At 38.5% G+C, this 18,397-nt stretch overlaps 1 protein-coding gene across 4 annotated transcripts in view; it reads left to right on the top strand.

The window, feature by feature from the left end:
* Positions 1-18,397, top strand: part of GBE1 (1,4-alpha-glucan branching enzyme 1) — a 187,227-nt gene that overhangs the window by 107,297 nt on the left and 61,533 nt on the right. For all 4 annotated transcript variants that reach the window (XM_069785389.1, XM_069785386.1, XM_069785388.1 and 1 more), the window contains 4 exons: positions 11,067-11,182; positions 11,424-11,551; positions 14,880-14,978; positions 17,834-17,944. In XM_069785389.1, coding sequence (XP_069641490.1) covers positions 11,067-11,182; positions 11,424-11,551; positions 14,880-14,978; positions 17,834-17,944 — 454 coding nt within the window. The remainder of the gene's footprint in view (positions 1-11,066; positions 11,183-11,423; positions 11,552-14,879; positions 14,979-17,833; positions 17,945-18,397) is intronic.

Here is an 18,397-nt window from a genome sequence, read left to right as displayed (position 1 = left end):
ATAATTAAACCAAGAAAACTATTTTGGTTATGTTAGTATTTAGTATTTTGTATTTATTCACTTTTTATTCTCAGAATATCAAGTTACAGCTTGATTATTGGATGTCACAAAATACATGATATAATAACCAGTGTTCTGCTTATTAGAATTTTTAAATAGAAAAGTATAATTTTATATATATATATTTGTCAGTGGCTTCTGCAGATTTGGAGTTTTGCCCATGAAAAAGGCAGTATAGAAATAATCGTGCAATCCTGTATGCGATTAATTTACCAGTATTAACTTTTATGTTGCCTGATAGAAACCAGTATGATTCAGTTTGTGAAAAGACTTCACATCTTCACTGAACAAATGCTTCCAAATTTGAGAATAATCCGTCTTTCACTTCAACTTCTCAACACTTTTTTGTAATACTACTTAAATAATTAAGGGCCCTTTTCCTGAAGGCTGGGCTTGAAATTCTGAAATACTTTTGAACTTTTCCATTTTAATTCAGGGAATGGGATGTTAATGCTTAAGCAAAGATGGATGTCTTCTGCAGCAAGTATTGATAAAAGTATCCATTATTTTTAACTGTTACAGGAAACTTTATGGAATAATGTTCTGTAAAAATATAGAAAGCAATTTTTTCTTATCAGCCCTTTTCAAAGATCTGTATCCTTCTGTAAAAATGCTCAAAACAGTTGAGAGCAAGTGGCTGTGGTGAAAGGTCTTTCATTCCTACAGCCATCTGTCTTTCATCTTAATTTGGTATGATTCTTTCTGTGAGTGAGAGGCATTTAGTAGTTGTGAGAAATATGTGCCTGAAAACTGTTGTGTTCAAGATGACCTAATGCCATCTTGGAATATGGAAAGATAGAATCTTCACTTCCTTAAAAAATGACTGGCTTACATACATCTGTCTTCCTTCTCCTGTCTATTTTCCAGTTTCTTAGAAAGCTGTGAGATTGTTTACCCTAATCTCAAGCCATTTGGAAACTTCACTCTTCTGGGAATCAACTGCATAATGGCAACTGCTGTAGTCAGGAAAGCTGCTTAAGCAGCTCATCAGAAGTTCAACCCCTACTGGGAAAACTGGTTTCAGTGACCATTACTATCTTTAAGCACCCATTTTGTTGAAAACAAAAGCGAAGCAAAAATCCCTGACCTTTTGCACTGCTGTGCAGAAGGATCTGTATTTCCCAGTGGAAATTGCTGTTTGGCTTAGTGATGCCAATCACTACATGTCTGAAGGTTTCATAGACATTGATCTGACCAAGTGCTGTGTTTTGCTGCCACCACTGCTCTTCTCACAGCTGGTAGACTTAATGTTGGGATTGATACTCAAGTACCTGACCAGAAACAGACTGAGAGGGACTGTTAACAGGTCACATCCACTTTGTGTGACATTTTGTCACCTCACTCTGACAAGATAAATTGGGAATGACATGTCTTCCTGTAGGCCTTTGCTTTAAGTCCCTGAGGGCTGGTTAGCTTTTTTTCATTGTCTCTTTGGGTAGCAAAACATTCCCGAGGGCCACAGTATTTGCTGTGAATACAGGAAACTCTTATACTAAAGTTTTTCACAATCACAAGGTCATGCTGAGACCCCATCCTAATTACTGATCTAGTGTTTCAGACTTTCATACTAAGGACTGCCTCCCCTTCCGGCCTCAGGGTAGACTATGTGCTTCAGACCAGTTTAGAACACTTGCTGTGTTCTGGTGCAGACTCTGCTCTTTGAGATTTAGTAGGAGGGTGATTATCTAGGACAGACACAAATGGGTTAACATTTGGCAAGTCAGGTGATCTAGCGCTGCTTCAGAGGGATGTTGTCCCTGTACCTCCTGAGGTTAAGATTTGGTATGCTTTCAAATGCCTGCCTTTTAGTACTCAGGTTTGGTTGTCTTTTCTGATTTCAGACGTGTAGGTTCTTCTTCATTCATTTATTTCCTTATAGTTCAGATTCTTTCATGTGTCCTTAATGTAGGTCTTTCTTTCCTTACTGATATCAGAGTACTGTTTACTCATGCATGAACCTGAGCAGGCAAATAATTTTAAAGATTTTATTGCATAGCAATTATGCTTTGTCAAAACCTTTAATCTGCTTGCAGTGACCTATGTGCATTCTTTTTCAGTAGTGGGTGCTCTTTGTTCCATGGTTGGGTGTCCAGATCCAATATCAGGGAGGGTTCTTAAACGATCCCAAGAGTGAGATTAAGAGACAAACAAGGTCAGATGCCGTACAACCTTACAAGTTTTATTTCCTATAACAACTGATAATAGTGATAGGACAGAGGGAAGAAGAAAGGAAAAAGAGGCAGACCTAAGCAAGAAAACGGAAGAGGTATAGCAAGACTAGTTACCACCACCACGAAGCCAGCAGTGTCCCGTTGACTCAGTCTCGATGCAGGTGATGGAGGGTCCAAGTTCCAGGTTCCAGCCAAAGTCCCAGCCCCAAGTGCTGCAGGTTTTCTTCTGTTGCTTTTCAGGTGCTTTACAGTTTTTTTGAGGGGAGTACACAGTTCTTTTATTGTCCTGGTCCTCACGATTTCTCTGAAAAGTCCACCCATTTCCACGGAGCTCATTACCATATGTGCCGCCCCGTGTTCCTCCATGGGCACGTGCCCAGGTGTTCACGGTGGTTTCTTCACCTTGCTCGTGGGCAAGCACAACTTGGTAGGCACTGCTAGCTTCAGGTGGATATGGTGGTTTCTTCAGGGACATTTTGTGTGTACTCCCCCACAGCAACAGGATGTTCAGGCTCTTTGCAGCAGCAATGTCGAGACAAACATTTCCAGCCAACACAGTCTCTTACATTGGGTCCCAAGAGCTTGCAATGTCAATCAAGGTCACTAGCCCTTGTTCTCATGGGGGACTTCAACTTAACAGATGTCTGCTGGAAATACAGTACAACAAAGAGGAAACAGTCTAGGAGGCTCCTGGAGAGTGTGGAAGATAACTTCCCAACACAGCTGGTGAGTGAGCCAACTGGGGATGGCGCCCCGCTGGACCTGTTGTTTGTGAACAGAGAAGGACTTGTGGGTGATCTGATGGTTGGAGGCTGTCTTGGGCATAGACATCACGAAATTAGAGAGTTTTCGATTCTTGGAGAAGGAGGGGGCTCAGCAGAACTGCTACCTTGGACTTCTACAGGACAGACTTTGGCCTGTTCAGGAGACTGTTTGACAGAGTCCCTTGGGAAGCAGTCCTGAAGGGCAAAGGAGTCCAGGAAGGCTGGACACTCTTCAAGAAGGAAGTCTTCAAGGTGCAGGAGCAGGCTGTCCCCATGTGCTGAAAGATGAGCCAGTGGGGAAGACCACTGGCCTGGCTGAACAGAGAGCTTTTGGCTGTAACTCAGGAAAAAAAAGGAGAGTTTATGACCTTTGGAAGAAGGGGCAGGCAACTCAGGAGGACTACAAGGATGTCATAAGGTTATGCGGGGAGAAAATTAGAAGGGCCAAAACCCAACTAAAAGTTAAACTGGCTACTGCTGTAAAAGGCAATAAAAAAATGTTTCTATAAATACATTAGCAACAAAAGGAGGGCTAAGGAGAATCTCCATCCTTTATTGGATGCGGGGGGAAGCATAGTGACAAAGGCTGAGGAAAAAGGCTGAGGTACTTAATGCCTTCTTTGCCTCAGTCTTTTATAGTAAGACCAGTAGTTCTTGGGGTATCCAGCCCTCTGAGCTGGAAGGCAGGGATGAAGAGCAGAATGAAGCCCCATAATCCAAGGGGAAATGGTTAGTGACCTGCTACACCACTTAAACACACACAAGTCTATGGGGCTGGATGGGATCCATCCAAAGGCAGTGAGGGAGCTGGCGGAGGTGCTCACCAAGCCACTTTCCATCATTTGTTAGCAGTCCTGGCTAATCAGGGAGGTCCCAGTTGACTGGAAGTTAGCAAATGTGACGGCCATCTACAAGAAGGACCGGAAGGAGGATCTGGGGAACTAAAGGTCTGTCAGTCTGACCTCTGTGCTGGGGAAGGTTATGGAGCAGATCATCTTGAGTGCCATCATACAGCACATAGAGGACAACCAGGTGATCAGGCCCAATCAGTATGGGTTTATGAAAGGCAGGTCTGGCTTGACTAACCTGATCTTCTATGACAAGGTGACCCACTTAGTGGATGGGGGGAAAGACTGTGGATGTTGTCTGTGTAGACTTTAGTAAAGCCTTTGACACCATTCTGCACCGCATTCTCCTGGACAAAACTGGCTGCTCCTGGCTTGGACGGGTGTACTCTTCGCTGGGTAAAAAACTGGCTGGCTGGCTGAGCCCACAGAGTTGTGGTGAATGGAGTTAAATCCAGTTGGCAGCTGCTCACAAGTGGTGTTCCCCAGGGCTCAGTATTGGGGCCAGTTTTGTTTAATATCTTTATCAATGATCCAGGTAGGGGGTTTGAGTACACCCTCAGTAAGTCTGCAGACAACACCAAGTTGAGCGGGAGTATTGATCTGCTTGAGGGAAGGAAGGCTCTACAGAGGGATCTGGACGGGCTGGATCGATGGGCTGAGGCCAGTCGTATGAAATTCAACAAGGCCAAGCGCTGGGTCCTGCACTTGGGTGACAACAACCCCATGCAGCGCTACAGGCTTGGGGAAGAGTGGCTGGAAAGCTGCCCAGCAGAAAAGGACCTGGGGGTGTTGGTCAACAGCTGCTGGAGTGTGAGCCAGCAGTGTGCCCAGGTGGCCAAGAAGGCCAATAGCATCCTGGCTTATATCAGAAATAATGTGGCCAACAGGAGCAGGGAAGTGATTGTCCCCCTGTATTCAGCACTGGTGAGGCTGCACCTCAAATACTGTGTTCAGTTTTGGGCCCCTCACTACAGGAAAGACATTCAGATGCTGGAGCATGTCCAAAGAAGGGCAACAAAGCTGGTGAAGGGCCTGGAGCACAAGTCTTATGAGGAGCGGCTGAGGGAACTGGGACTGTTTGGTCTAGAGAAAAGGAGGCTGAGGGGAGACCTTATCGCTCTCTACAACTACCTGAAGGGGGGCTGTAGTGAGGTGGGTGTCAGTCTCTTTTCCCAGATAACAAGTGATAGGATGAGAAGAAATGGCCGCAAGTTGCACCAGCGGAGGTTTGGATTGCATATTAGGAAAAACTTCTTCACCAAAAGGGTTGTCAAGCACTGGAACAGACTGTCTAGGGAAGTGGTGGAGTCACCATCCCTGGAGGTATTCAAAAGACATGTAGATGTGGTGCTTAGGGACATGGTTTAGTGGTGGACATGGTTTAGTGTTAGGTTTATGGTTGGACTCAAAGATCTTGAGTGTCTTTTCCAACCTAAATGATTCTGTGATTCTAAGATTTCTGAAGTGAGGACGTTTCATTAGCTCTAAGGAGAGTTGGGTGTGAAATTTTTAGACTAAGCTGTCTAATTGGTGATTGAAACTTTTAAAAAGTTTTCGATGTCGTACTGGACATTACGGAAGGATAAAACTCAGAGATGTAATGCACTGTTACTTGTGTTACTTAATGCTTTTTTAATTTGAAATGTCATTTAAAAGATAAAGCTGCTTTGCAGATGGAAGATCAAAGGTTACAAGTCTTTTGTTTGGCACTGTTGACATCTTTTCTGTATCTCAGTACATAAATTGTCTACTTTCAGTCTTATGAATTCTATACAGGTAGCAAAGCAAACATCTAATCAAGTGAAACAGAAAGGTCATATTATGGATCAATTTCTCTTTAAAACAAACAAAAACTCACAAGGCAGAGAACAGAGGTAAAGTGATAAGCAATTGATTGTATGTAGTAAGTGGGGAAGGAAAAGACAGTGGGGTAGTAATTAAGATATTTGATAAATTTGATAAAAAAGCTTAGGGAGCTAGATCTAAAGCTAATACTTATTTTCAATTCAGAAGCTTCAGGGGAAAAAAGTGGCTCTCTATCATTGATATGGCTGAAAGAGATATAGATAAATCTTTAATGATGCAAGCTCTCTGTTAAGGAAGTAGCAGTGGGAGACTTAGAGAATTAGGAACTATCCCCATTAGCTTGCCCAAGAAAGTGCAGTTAGAATTCATGCAGTATGGGTAACATTTTTCCAGGCTTTGTGTGAGTAAAGATCTACTGCTATTTGAATGTGTTAATTTCAAGTCTTGTCCATGTACAAGATTGTGATGGACAAGAAGTAGACCTTACAACTTATGCATCTAAACTCTAAGTTCTCTCTTGGCCCCCAGATCACCTTCACAGTGCAACAGCTTGAACTGCTTTACTGAAGGGATCATGATCACACTGATTGTCTTTTAGGTTGGTTGCTTACGTTGGGGATGTTAAAAAATAAATTTCATCATATTGCTTTATTTTAATCATATCCAAAATATTGTGGCACTGTGAAGGATAATTCAAGAATACTGCAAGAATGTTTCAGGCATTCTGAAAACTTTTACCAGCTAAATTCTCCTGGAGCTGGAAGTTGGAGTGTAGAGAGGACTCTGTCCTCAGGATTTTTGTCAGTTGTCTTCTATTTATTTTAAAATAATGTTAACAATTCAGTGCATGTTAAACTGAAAACTTCAGTCTTCTGTAACTTCTCACCTATTGATATTTGTGCCACTACTATTAATTAGTATTACTTGTTTTCAGGGTAAGCTTTTTTCTTAAAAGTTATTTTGTGTCAAAATATTTAACTTTGAAATATGAGTAAGCTTAATATTGCTGAAATAGAATGGCTTGTTTCTTTTCTAGCTGTGCAGGACACATTCATGCAATGCTCTTTCAGAAATCCTAGGTCCAGAAAAAGTAGCACTCTACATCAGTGCCTCTGGTTGTTACTGTGGGGAAAAAAGTTAATACACTGCTTCTCTCTCCTCTTGGGATTGATACAGGTGAAGTGACCTGTTGCTGCTGACCCCTTCTGCTCACAGATTATCATATGCCCAAGGAGGATAGCTTTTTTGTTTGTTGTCTGTACAGTTCATTTTGGAGACATAATGCAGCCTGCATCACCACAGAAGAGCTCTTTTGGTCTGTTAATGACTGTATCAAGTTCTGTTGACTGATAGAGATGTGTATGTTGCCATAGAATGACGTTTGGTATAATTAGGAGTGCAGGTATTGGGAGTAGTCTAGTGGCATCAGTCAGGATTGTCCCTTGGCTAAAAAGTGGGTGCTTGCTGCACTGCTTTGACTTCTTAGTCTCTTATGGCTAGAGATGGCTTGGTGTTGTGGCAACAATATTACCTAGATAACAGCGAGGAATTACTTCTCCATGTAAATGAAGGAGGTTGAAATACAAAGAGCTTATTCTCTTTGTTGTTTTCCAAATGGGATAAGACTGGTTACCCTCTTGCATCGCTCAGATCCAACAAAGTGCATCTAAGTAACAGGCAAACTGGTGTATGCTGGTTAACAGCAGTGAAAAAAGAACATCTCTGTATCAAATCTGGATGTTTAGTTCATAAATTAACTTGTACCAGCTTCACTGAAAGTTAGCATTATCAGAGTGCCAGTTTCTTTATGTTTAGCAATCCATTGGTGGGATTTAAGCCAGTCAGCTTTTGAAATGTTTGGGGATAATTCAAAAAGTAACATTTTAGCAATTCAGTGCTACTACGTGTTAAGTTAATTAAACACTAAGAATTGAAGATGGGCAAATCATCAGAAAGTCTAGATTCTTAGAAGGTCAGCAGTTCCACTCTTTTTTTTTATAATACATAATAGTAAATGCAGTTTCTGAATGTCAGCATTCATATGGTTCAAGAATTACAGCTTCAAACTGGTTTAGGTACGACCAATATTATTTTTTTGTCCCTAGTGACAAAATTAACTGGTTTAAATGCATTACTTGCATCTGAGTGTGTTATGTTCATCATGGATTGGAATTTAGAATTCTTACAGTGAATCATTATTTTGGCTTTTTATTAGTACAGGAGGAAAAAATAAATAAATAATGAGTGTGACTTGTAAGCAATTTCACAGGTTTTCTGTTGACCTAGTGCAGGAAAGTTGTTAAATTTCTCATCACCTTGTGAAACCAGGTCATCTAGCTAGAGAAATTGGTTTTTAATGTGTGAGTTACTGTCCCCAAGGGGGAGAAAAAAACCAGCAAGACTTCTCTGCAAAGACCTTCTTTGTTTTGAATGATGTCTGAGTGAATTCTGGATTACTTAAATTTCTTGCAGTGTAAATAATTCTGTTCCTTAATGATAATACAGCATATATTTTCCTCTCTTAGATCATGCATGCAGTGAAAGAACTTTCTCAATTTTATGGTATGCAAAAATGTGAGAGATTGTTAGGATATAATTTAAGATACGGCTTTTTCCCAAAAGAAATTACCTTCTTAATGAATGCTATCCTGTTTCCATATCTGTCTATAAAATTACAAGAATGTACATTTAGAAATGTTCCTGAGTTACTGCTTATATGGTAGATATATTTCAATTATGCTGTAATTTTGGCCTCTACTGGCATTCTGTAAAGTTATTTGTTATTTCTGTCAACTTCTGTTTCTAATGCTGCTGCTCCCATAAGCAAATTGACTTGGATGAAATCATGAACCCCTGCATGGTTTGTGTGATTAGTGTGTTTCAAAAAAACCCGTTGTTCTGGCTCGTGTTTTGGAGCTGTGTAGTTATCTCTCTAAAAGTCAATATGGCTGCTAGTATTTGACATCCTTTCTGGAAAATATCCTAAAACTGAGTTTTTTCAAGTTTAGACTAGAATCAGAGTTAATATGTTTGTTTGTTTCTTTGTTTATTTACAATCTTCTCTCTCATGTGCAATCAGATGGTTGGAAAACATCTGCTGCTCCTGCTCAGGTTTTCGATCTCATGAATTTGCTAACTAATCTTCTGGTTCAACAAATCCATCTTGTTTGTTCTTATCTGTGGTCACTTTTTCATGTAAAAGTCATTACAATTTTTCTTACTGTTTCTCCATCTTTTTCCAAAGATCAATCTTCAGTGCCAACAAAGGTGGAAAAAATTACATTTATTATCCATTTTGGCTCTTCTGAGTATGTTTTACAAATGTACAAATCCTCTTCACCATCCTAAGGACTTTAAGGTTATGAAGTCAAGCAGGATGTAATGAGGAGAAATAACTTTTAAGTCTGGCTGGTGCTTGTAGCAATTAATCTACTCTTTGTACATGCATTATCTGTGTGAGATAGTATTTTTATTGCAATACAGCTACTGCTTTGACTTTGCTCACAGCGTTTAGCTTGCAGCAAATAGCTTTCTGCAAATCTGATGCTGGGTCAGAAAAAGATACAGCGAGCATTTGCATGAAGTTGTATTTTGTGACCAGCTTGCCAGTTTGTAGGACTTTCGATACCTTTCTATTTGATACCATTCTCTCTCTGAGATAAATTGTTCATTCATTGCAAATCATCTCACCTGAGAAATAACAAATATATAAAAGGTTCTGTAGACAAGCTCCTGAGATCTTCCTAGTATAGTGTTCTATTGTGAATTGGATGATTTGGGGCAAGGAGAAGGAACACGGGGATGGAACAAAAAAATCTGTCATGTAATGCATGCACAGAAAAGGTATTGAACTGAGGCAATTTACATTGAACTGATTTGCTTTTCCTATATTTAGAGGGTTTGGTAATATTTCTGTCTTTATATGCACAAGTGTACATCTGTGTGTGGTACATGCAAAGAGAAGGAGAAATACTATAATCCTATTGAAGTAAATAAGAACTGACTATTTGGTGAGATCAGGATTTTACCAGCTTTGTAGTGTGTCCACAGCCTCCCCGTCTTTTTATGTAATACCACTAACTCCAGACTTAAAGCACTCTTCATGAAGTTTTTTGGAGGAAGGAAGGCAGGGACATTTGTTTTGTCAAAATGGAGTTTATTCCTTGTGTCATAATTGCCTCATAAGTCTACTGTCTCCAACATCTGTTAAATAAAGTGAAATGTTGAAAGGGTTTCCTTCGTTGCCTTATGCCAACTACACGCATGGGTAAATTGTACCAGTGATGCTGACTGATGTGGTTTGTGCTAGGTGTGTACCCCTTCCATCTCACCCACCAGAGGGTCACTGGTGAGACCCTGTATGCTGCCATGTAGCTTGCATTCTTCTCTGACAGAAACTTGGTAGTAAGTAGGGTCATAGTTGTGCTATCTTGGGAAATTGATTAGAGAGAAATCATAGCATTGGTAAGTGTTGGAGACGTGGGCAAAAAAAGTTTAACTACCTCACATGGTTGGCTGATGGAGATGGGTGGGCTCTTTGGAGCCATAGCTTGCAGCAGATGCAGCTGAGGCAGCCCGTGCTGAGGGTGGCAGAGAGTGTAGTGGTACAGAGGGTCAACAGTGGAAACCAAGATATGGGGTCTTTTGAAGCTACTGAGACCAGTGTCCTGGGAGAGGAGGTAATGAATAGTAGGAAAACTGTTCATGAAACTATTTTGTTCTTTGATATGAATTTAGTTCACAAATGCCTCCACATGCTTACTTGGTTTGGAACCTCTTATATTTTTTATTTCCTGTCCACGCTTTCTTTGTGTGTGTGTGATACCCCATTCCTGTTGTTCTGAATTTAAAAAAATCTCCTCAACTTCCATAAGTTGGTTTACTCTTTAAACATGTAATTTTGCAACACAGTAGGTGATTTGATAATCTACTGTTGACATGTGATTTGTAAATAATTGGGGAGGGGAGTGGGTGATGGCAGCTTTTCAACTTTTATTATGCCTAGAAATTGCTGTAAATCCATAAAATCTTGGGAATTAAATGTTACCTATTATAATTTTCTTTCCATTTCTGTAATATCTTTTCCCGTAGAGTATAACCATCTTGAGAGAGGCAAAGGAAAAGTACGGTGTCAAGTATGAGTACTAAAATGTAGTACATGTGTTCAAACACTAACCTATTAGGTGTCTATATAAATAGTTGACAACTTTTCCTAAACCCCTGTCTGCAGTCTTAAAATTACGTGCAGTGAAAGACAAACTTTTTAGGAAAAAGCTAATGAAATATGGGGAAGATGCCATTAAAATGGTAAAATGCTCAGTACAAGTACTGTATATGCAAGTGGGGAATATGGTATAAGGAACTCTAGTTGATCCCAAGGTTTCTAAAGCTTACAAAATACATTAATGTTATTTCAGCTGGGAAGTTTTGAGGTTCCTTCTGTCTAATTTGAGAATGTGGATTGAAGACTATCGCTTTGATGGATTCCGATTTGATGGTGTTACATCTATGCTGTATCACCATCATGGGATTGGTGAGTAATTTAATCAGCTCCAATCACAGCAGTCCTGTTGCAGCTCGGTTGGTGTGGAAATAGTGCTGTAAAGTTCACTGAATGCTCCAAAAGTTTCAGGTTTGCTAATATCTTGTTGTGCTGCTATATGGATAGATCTGAAATTATGAATAAATTTGGTGTTTATAAAATTGCGTATTGCAAAGTATCTGTGTCTTTTTAAAAAAGTGACTGTTGCATTTAAAACTTCCTGTTTTACTAGGCACAGCATTCAGTGGAGATTACAATGAATATTTTGGCCTACATGTGGATGAAGACGCTTTGTGTTACCTAATGCTGGCCAACCACATGATTAATTTCTTGCATCCGGAATGCATAACCATAGCAGAGGTAAGATCAGAATTTGCCATCCTCAATGACATTAATATTGATTAGTTTGCTTTGGGATGTGAATTTCCTGTTAATTATCAAGTCACACTTCAGGCACTCAAGTGACATGAGCTGAGAAATGTTAATTAGTGGACAGACTTTGCCTTGTGGGGAAAAACAACTGGAATATGCACTTTGGGAATTTTCTCTGCAATAATGGGTCTTTAATTAATGCGGGGTTTTCTTTTTTTTCCCTTCATCTCCTCGAACTTGTAATGAGATTTGTTTCTGTTAGGTTATTGCTTTTGCATGATTGCCATTTGTCACTAGTGATTAACGGTACTAAAGATTAACAGCCCTAGTGTGGTTTTGCATATTTTGAATTACATTGGCATAATTGACAATTCCCCTTCAAAATAAATTCAATAAATTGACAAATGTTGAATGCGTATGCTAATTTAAATTTAGTATTAAGTTTCTCCAGGTTTCCGAGGGAGTAAATAGACTATATTACTTGATTGAGATCAAATAAACTTTTTTGACAGGAAAATATTATTGTAGGCACATGGAATTGTGAACAGTAAAAAACACCAGAACATTAAAGTTCTATGAATAGGTACATTTTCACTGATATTTTCTCTTTCTTTAAAAGAGAAGTTCATGTAAACCTTGAGGATTTTTCTGTTACTATGCTTAAATAATTCTTTTCATTAAAAAGAAAAGGTTGCATCTATCTGATATCATTAGGTACTATATGGATTTCTAATAAAAATTTCTGTATTGCTTAAGATTTCCCTACTTGCCTTCAGAAAACGAAATACCGCTTAACTTCATTTCTTACTTATGGTGAAATTTTATGTTACAGACAACCACTGCTAAAAGCTTAATGACAAGCTATCAGAAACAGCATCTGGTGAGCAGTCACTAGTAAACTTGAGGTGGTTTCATTGAGCTGTAGGCTTATTTGAAGTGAAGTTTGTTCATTTTCTATGTAGTCTTAGGTTATAAGCATTCCTACCAATGAAATTCTGAGTTCAGTCTGCTTGTATTGCCAGGCTTAAGAGTTCTTTTTTAATAAGATGTGTCTTCCATTTCTCTTGCTTGAGTTGAAAACTGCTTCAGTTTCAATACATCATTTTCTGCCTGGGGGAGTCACTACACAAAATATAGAATTGATCAATGTACTGCATGGTTAAAGGAGAATTTCAGAAGGAGAAACTACTGACATAATTGAAAATTATAAAAAGCAATGAAGAATGTCTGCTTGCCTACAATGATGATGGAATGAGTGCCACATAAGAAAAAAGTTTTTGTCTAGCCATAACTAATTATAATATATTCCTTAATTATTTAACTGACAATTTTTAAAGCTTTTTAATATTCTGTATATTCACTGTCTTAGAAATTACTAAGTTTTTTGGTATTACTGACTATATGCTTATTTTTCATTTTGACCTTCTAAATAAAGCTGTGGTTAAAGTTTTGTATAATGAGAAGAAAAAATGTTAAGTAAAATTACATTATGCTTGAAGTCTTATAAAAACAAACGGGGAAAAAAAACCCCTACTGATGTCATTTTTTTAATTTTTTTTTTTAATGCAGCTCATTTCAAACTAAGGTCTGAACAAATGCTTTGGCATTGGCTGTTTACAGTTGGTGGAAAATATACTACACAAACTATCGTTGAATTTTATTTTATTTTTCTTTAGTGTTCTGGTAAAATCTGTGGATATAGATAGATATAAATAGTATTTAATTTGGCATTTTACTTCCCCAAAATCTGGCTTTCAAAATTGTGACTAAAGCAGATGGGAGCTACTTAAATCTCAGTCTCAGACCTTGTCCAGGTAGGCATCATAGCATCACAGGGAAGGGCTTTTGTTTCAGGTCATCTTGTCCTGCATAACTTGGAGAGTATTAGTCTGTTTGTATTCTTTCTGACTGATTTAGGAGAGCTATTGAACTTCCTTTTAGAATATCTAAAAGTTTGGAAAGAATTTCCGCTTCATTATTTGGTATGTACAACATGTGGAATGTGGATGCAGTTTCCTGTGTGATCTGATGACTGCTGGGTAAAGGGGGATAGTCCCCTCCTTTGATCTCCTGGCTTTGCTGTTCATACAGCCCAGGATGCTGCTGGCCATCTCTGCTGCCAGGGCAGGCTGCTGGCTCAGTCCCCAGCCTGTATGGATGCAGGGGTTCGTCCATCCCAGGGGCAGGATTTGACAATTACCCTTGCTGAACTTCTGAGTTCCTGTTGATGGATTCCTCCAGCCAGTCAGGGTCCCTCTGGATGGCAGCCCTGCCTTCTACCTCCAGGATGCCATCCACGATCTTCATGATGATGTGGTTGGTCTCCTCACTTATGTCAGTATGGGGGCGGGGGGGAGGGTATCTGTATATATGTATAACTTCAAGTGCAAATATCTTTTTCGCTAGTCTGATGCAGCAATTGGACTGAAAACTGGATTGAATCCAGAAAACCAGAATGAGCTTCCTAATTAAGCCCTGGTTCTAGTCAGAATTTAATTCCATAAATTCTCTTGAGTAGACACAAGAGGTGTATGTTAACCCATAACGACTGTGGTGGAATGGCTTCTCACTGACATAAGTTAATAAAATTGAGTACTGATAGATATTTTGCAGTTACTGGAGATTTGCATTTTCTATACAGATAAGCTAACTTTAGAAAAAGAATGCTATGTGGCGTAATTGCCTAATGAAATGGTGAAATAAATATTTTAAGAACTTTGAATTATGAATTTAAGAATGATCAGCCTCCATCAATATGAAACTGGAAAATTATGCAGTTAAGAGCATGTCACTTTCCAGGGCTAGCTGGATCAATAGTTTTGGTTTTGTGCATTTAGGAAAAGAGTAGAGATTGTATGTTTCTTCCCTACTGTACTTTATATTCAGCCTTTTATTTTTATGCCATTCTTTATGCAAAATATCAATAAACAAAATGAAGGTTTAATTTGTCTTTCATTGACTACTTTCTACTTTCTATTGATTACTTGGACCTCAAGAGAGCTAATTATTTCAAATTCTGCATCTACTGAGGTCTCTTCCCTCTCAAATATCTACTCTATTAAAATATTTTGTACTAGAGTATTTGATGAGAAAAGTCATAATGCTTTTTCCTGGAACTTTTGCATTCAAACAGCAAATGTGAGTGTAGTAATCGCTGATTTTTATGTTTTTATTTTTTTTCTCCCTTACCCAGGTCAATCTGTGAAGCTGTTTATAGTTTACAGAGTATTTGTATACGAGTATTATCGTACGGTAGAAAATCTGAAATAATAATTGCAATGCTATGCAAATTATGTTGTGGGTTTTTTTATTTAAGGATGTTTCTGGAATGCCAGCTCTTTGTCGTCCTGTTGCAGAGGGAGGAGGGGGTTTTGATTATCGACTAGCCATGGCTATTCCAGATAAGTGGATACAGGTGAGAACTTTTAAAAAATATGTTCTGCTTTTCAAAGTGGGATGTTTCTCTGTCTGTGCATACACAAAGCCACTTCTGAATCCTACTGACAAATTTTACTCTCTCTTCTGTTAATGTCCTATTAAAAGAAATTCTGACAGGCTTGAGTACAGGTATTAGTGGCTGAAATGAGAGCTGTCAGATACTCATCTTCTGAAACCTACGTGATAAGTTCAGGGGCTATTCTTTCCGTTCAGCTGATATGTTTTCTTTGTGCAATACACGTAGACTCATTGTGTTTGCATTAACCTGTATCTTGCAACAGCTGTAGAATGGATAGTCTATATTGAATGTGAACAGGTAGATAAGTAGTTAACCATATGCATATAAATATAAAAAAAACTCCACACTGAAAACATGCGTTGAACCCTCCTGAAATTGGGCATAGTAATTGACATTGAACATAGGTAGAGCTTAAAGTTTAACCAAAGTAAATGCAAGTGAATTATACAAACACCAGCAGTTATTACAGTGGGGTAACAAAAAGAATAATAAAAATATAAAAATCTGTAAACGCTCTTCAAGAACAATAATATACTAATAAATACTGACTATGATAAGGAATTAAATCACCTTTTTCCTTATTACAGAGGATCACAAGAAAAGGAATAAAACACTAAATAATCTCAAAAGGCTTCTAGTGATGTTTTAGAGAATGTTTTTCAATTAAATAGAAGATTGCATCCAAATCCCTCAGGCTATCATCATGATCTGGAAAACAATAAATGTTTTATATGGCCATTAATGCTTCAATAAATATAATGAGTAGCTTAAAATAAACCCAAATTAACTTATCTTCAGCATCTTTCACTTTTTGTAACTAGGAGGTGGAGAACCGATTGAAAAACAGTTTTCAAACCTCTTTTTGTTCAGAAGACAAACTTGTCAGCTTTTCCAACAGGGACAGCATCATTAAACTTTGGAGCATGTAATTTAGATCCTGGAATGCATCGAGGGCTCATTTTTGTAGTATCAAGAAACATCTCGTTGTGATGGCTTTTTTTTTTTTTCCTTACACCTTCAACTTCCTTACCACACTTTAGGAAGGGCAAAGATGAGTAATTTCCTAGATGGGCAAAATGCGAGTGGCCAAGTTCATATTACAAAGAAAAAAGCAGATTGTAGAATTTTACAAGGGCAAAAGATGGATAATCTAATTTAGCAATCTCTGATATGGTCTGCTTATTTTAATTTGCAATACTCGGGGAAGAAATGTACCTATTCTGCAGTAAGTTCCGTTCTTTAACTGGAAAAAATATCTTGCAGCCTAAGCATGTGCTTAACACGGGACAGGAGGTGGATGGTTAGCACACTGATGGGATGTTGGGTGTAAATTCAGCTATCATAGTCTAGGCTGTTTCCCAGCAGACTCCGGTTATATAGGAATATGTTGATTGTACAAGGTCATAGGGTGATGCAGGCAGGAAGCTTCTAGCTAAGGAAACTGCAAATAAGCAACCACAGCAGAAGACCTTGAGTTAGAGAAAGAGGTGATGCATGTAGCTCATAAAATTTCTTGAGGCAAAAAAAAAGCTGAAATGATTGGAAGGGAAAAGTTTAGAAACCAAGTCTATCAGCTGTTATCAAACTGTCCTAGACTGCTTGCTGTCATTTCTGTCCAGCTATTAAGTAGGTACCTGTTAATAGCAAGTTTTCTAGGCAACTTCCTAAAATCAGTTTCAAACCTGAAGGATCTTCAGGGTTCCATGAACTAATTCTGAGGGATCTGTAAAAGTAAGATAAGCTGTTTGTCATAACAGTGGCTATACTAGTTCAGATTAAAGATAGACGTAGTACATAACATGATGCTGCATAGGGTCCTGAATGTGTTCAGAGCCAGAATTTATGGAGTCAACCCACCTGACCCCTACCACCCTCCCAAAAAAGGCTGTTTAGGAATACATGACCAGTTATGGTCAGAATGTTAAATTTTACAGCATCATATCAGCCATTTCAGTGTTACTGCCTTTTTATCACTTTTATTTTTATGTCTATATATTTATGTACATGTATTTAATTTGTAGCAATCAATGGAGGTCTATAAAGTGCTATAGAAAAAAGAAAAGACTAACACTGAAATTGGACTAGATTTAGAAGAGGGAGGAAATAGCATCATATGAGGCAGAAAATTCCTATTGACGTGATTTAATTTAAATTGCTAAAAACCAGGAGCTAGCATGGCAAAAAAATGTAAAGCTTTTTTTGTATTACAAAGCTTTGGCATTGAAAGTGGTTTGGAACTGACTGGCAATTCACAGATTGGGCAACGTGCAAGTCCCTGCGCTAAGCACCTTCTCATATGTTATTGTGTACTTCATGGCAATAGCACAGTGCTATCTTGCAGTGATCCATTCTCCACCACACATCCCAGTGGTTAAGCTATAGTTAGAAGCTGCCATATGCCAGGGTTGCTTGAAATACAGGACTTTCAATATCATGTGTAGGTAGATCTGTGCCCGCATATTTCTTCCCAGGTTCTGGTTCAGTGCTTTCTTGCAGCTCCTATCAATCACATTGCCTGCTGTATCAGAGGATTCACATGATAGAAGGCAAGTCCTGTTGTCCATGCTTATACGTGGAAGTACAGGAGAAGCAAAGTGTTCTAGTTATTATATTTCTGTAGTGGAGTTGAAAAGAAAAAATCTCTTTGTATTATCAGAGAAAACTCATCACTTCAAAACTTGGGAACAGAAGTTAAAGTAATACAGTTCACAATCCATTAGAAATTTCTGTGCCAAGATAATGAAGAAAGGTAGTAATCTGCTGTTAGTTAAAATAGCAATAACTTTTCAATGATCTTTCCTTTATTTCTGCAGATAATTAAGGAGCTGAAAGATGAAGACTGGAATATGGGCAATATTGTGCATACATTAACAAACAGACGGTATGAAGAAAAATACATTGCATATGCAGAGAGTCATGACCAGGTATTTTATCTGTTTGTTTGTTTATATTTAAACAAGTAAAAGATGAGGTTTAGAGGTTTGGTGGGTTTTGTTTTTTAAAAATGAGGCAGAGTTGAGAAGGATAGGCAACAATTTCAGAGATAAGTAGATCTGGACTACTGCTTGTTTTTTTTGGTTGGGTTTTCATGTGGGCTTTTTTTGTTGTTTTGTTTTGATCCCTCTTTTTAATTAAGGAATCCTGCTTGGAGCGTGTGGGTGGTGTTGTTTTTCAGTTTTGTTTTTAAGAAATGAGTCCCAGCTTCTTGGTTTGCCTGCCTGTCATAGGACATAGGAGGATATATGAATGCATATAATCCATACTTTTGAAAATCTGGTTTCCATAAAGTAAGCTGGAGCACTATTTATGACAAGCATAAACAATATTGCAATTTAGCAAATTTGTTCACTGAATCAGTGTTTCCAGCTGTTGTATTC

This window comes from Haliaeetus albicilla, chromosome 6, assembly GCF_947461875.1.
Source record: "Haliaeetus albicilla chromosome 6, bHalAlb1.1, whole genome shotgun sequence".
In the NCBI taxonomy this organism is placed as follows: Eukaryota; Metazoa; Chordata; class Aves; order Accipitriformes; family Accipitridae; genus Haliaeetus; species Haliaeetus albicilla.
This window is presented reverse-complemented; position numbering and strand designations above follow the sequence as displayed.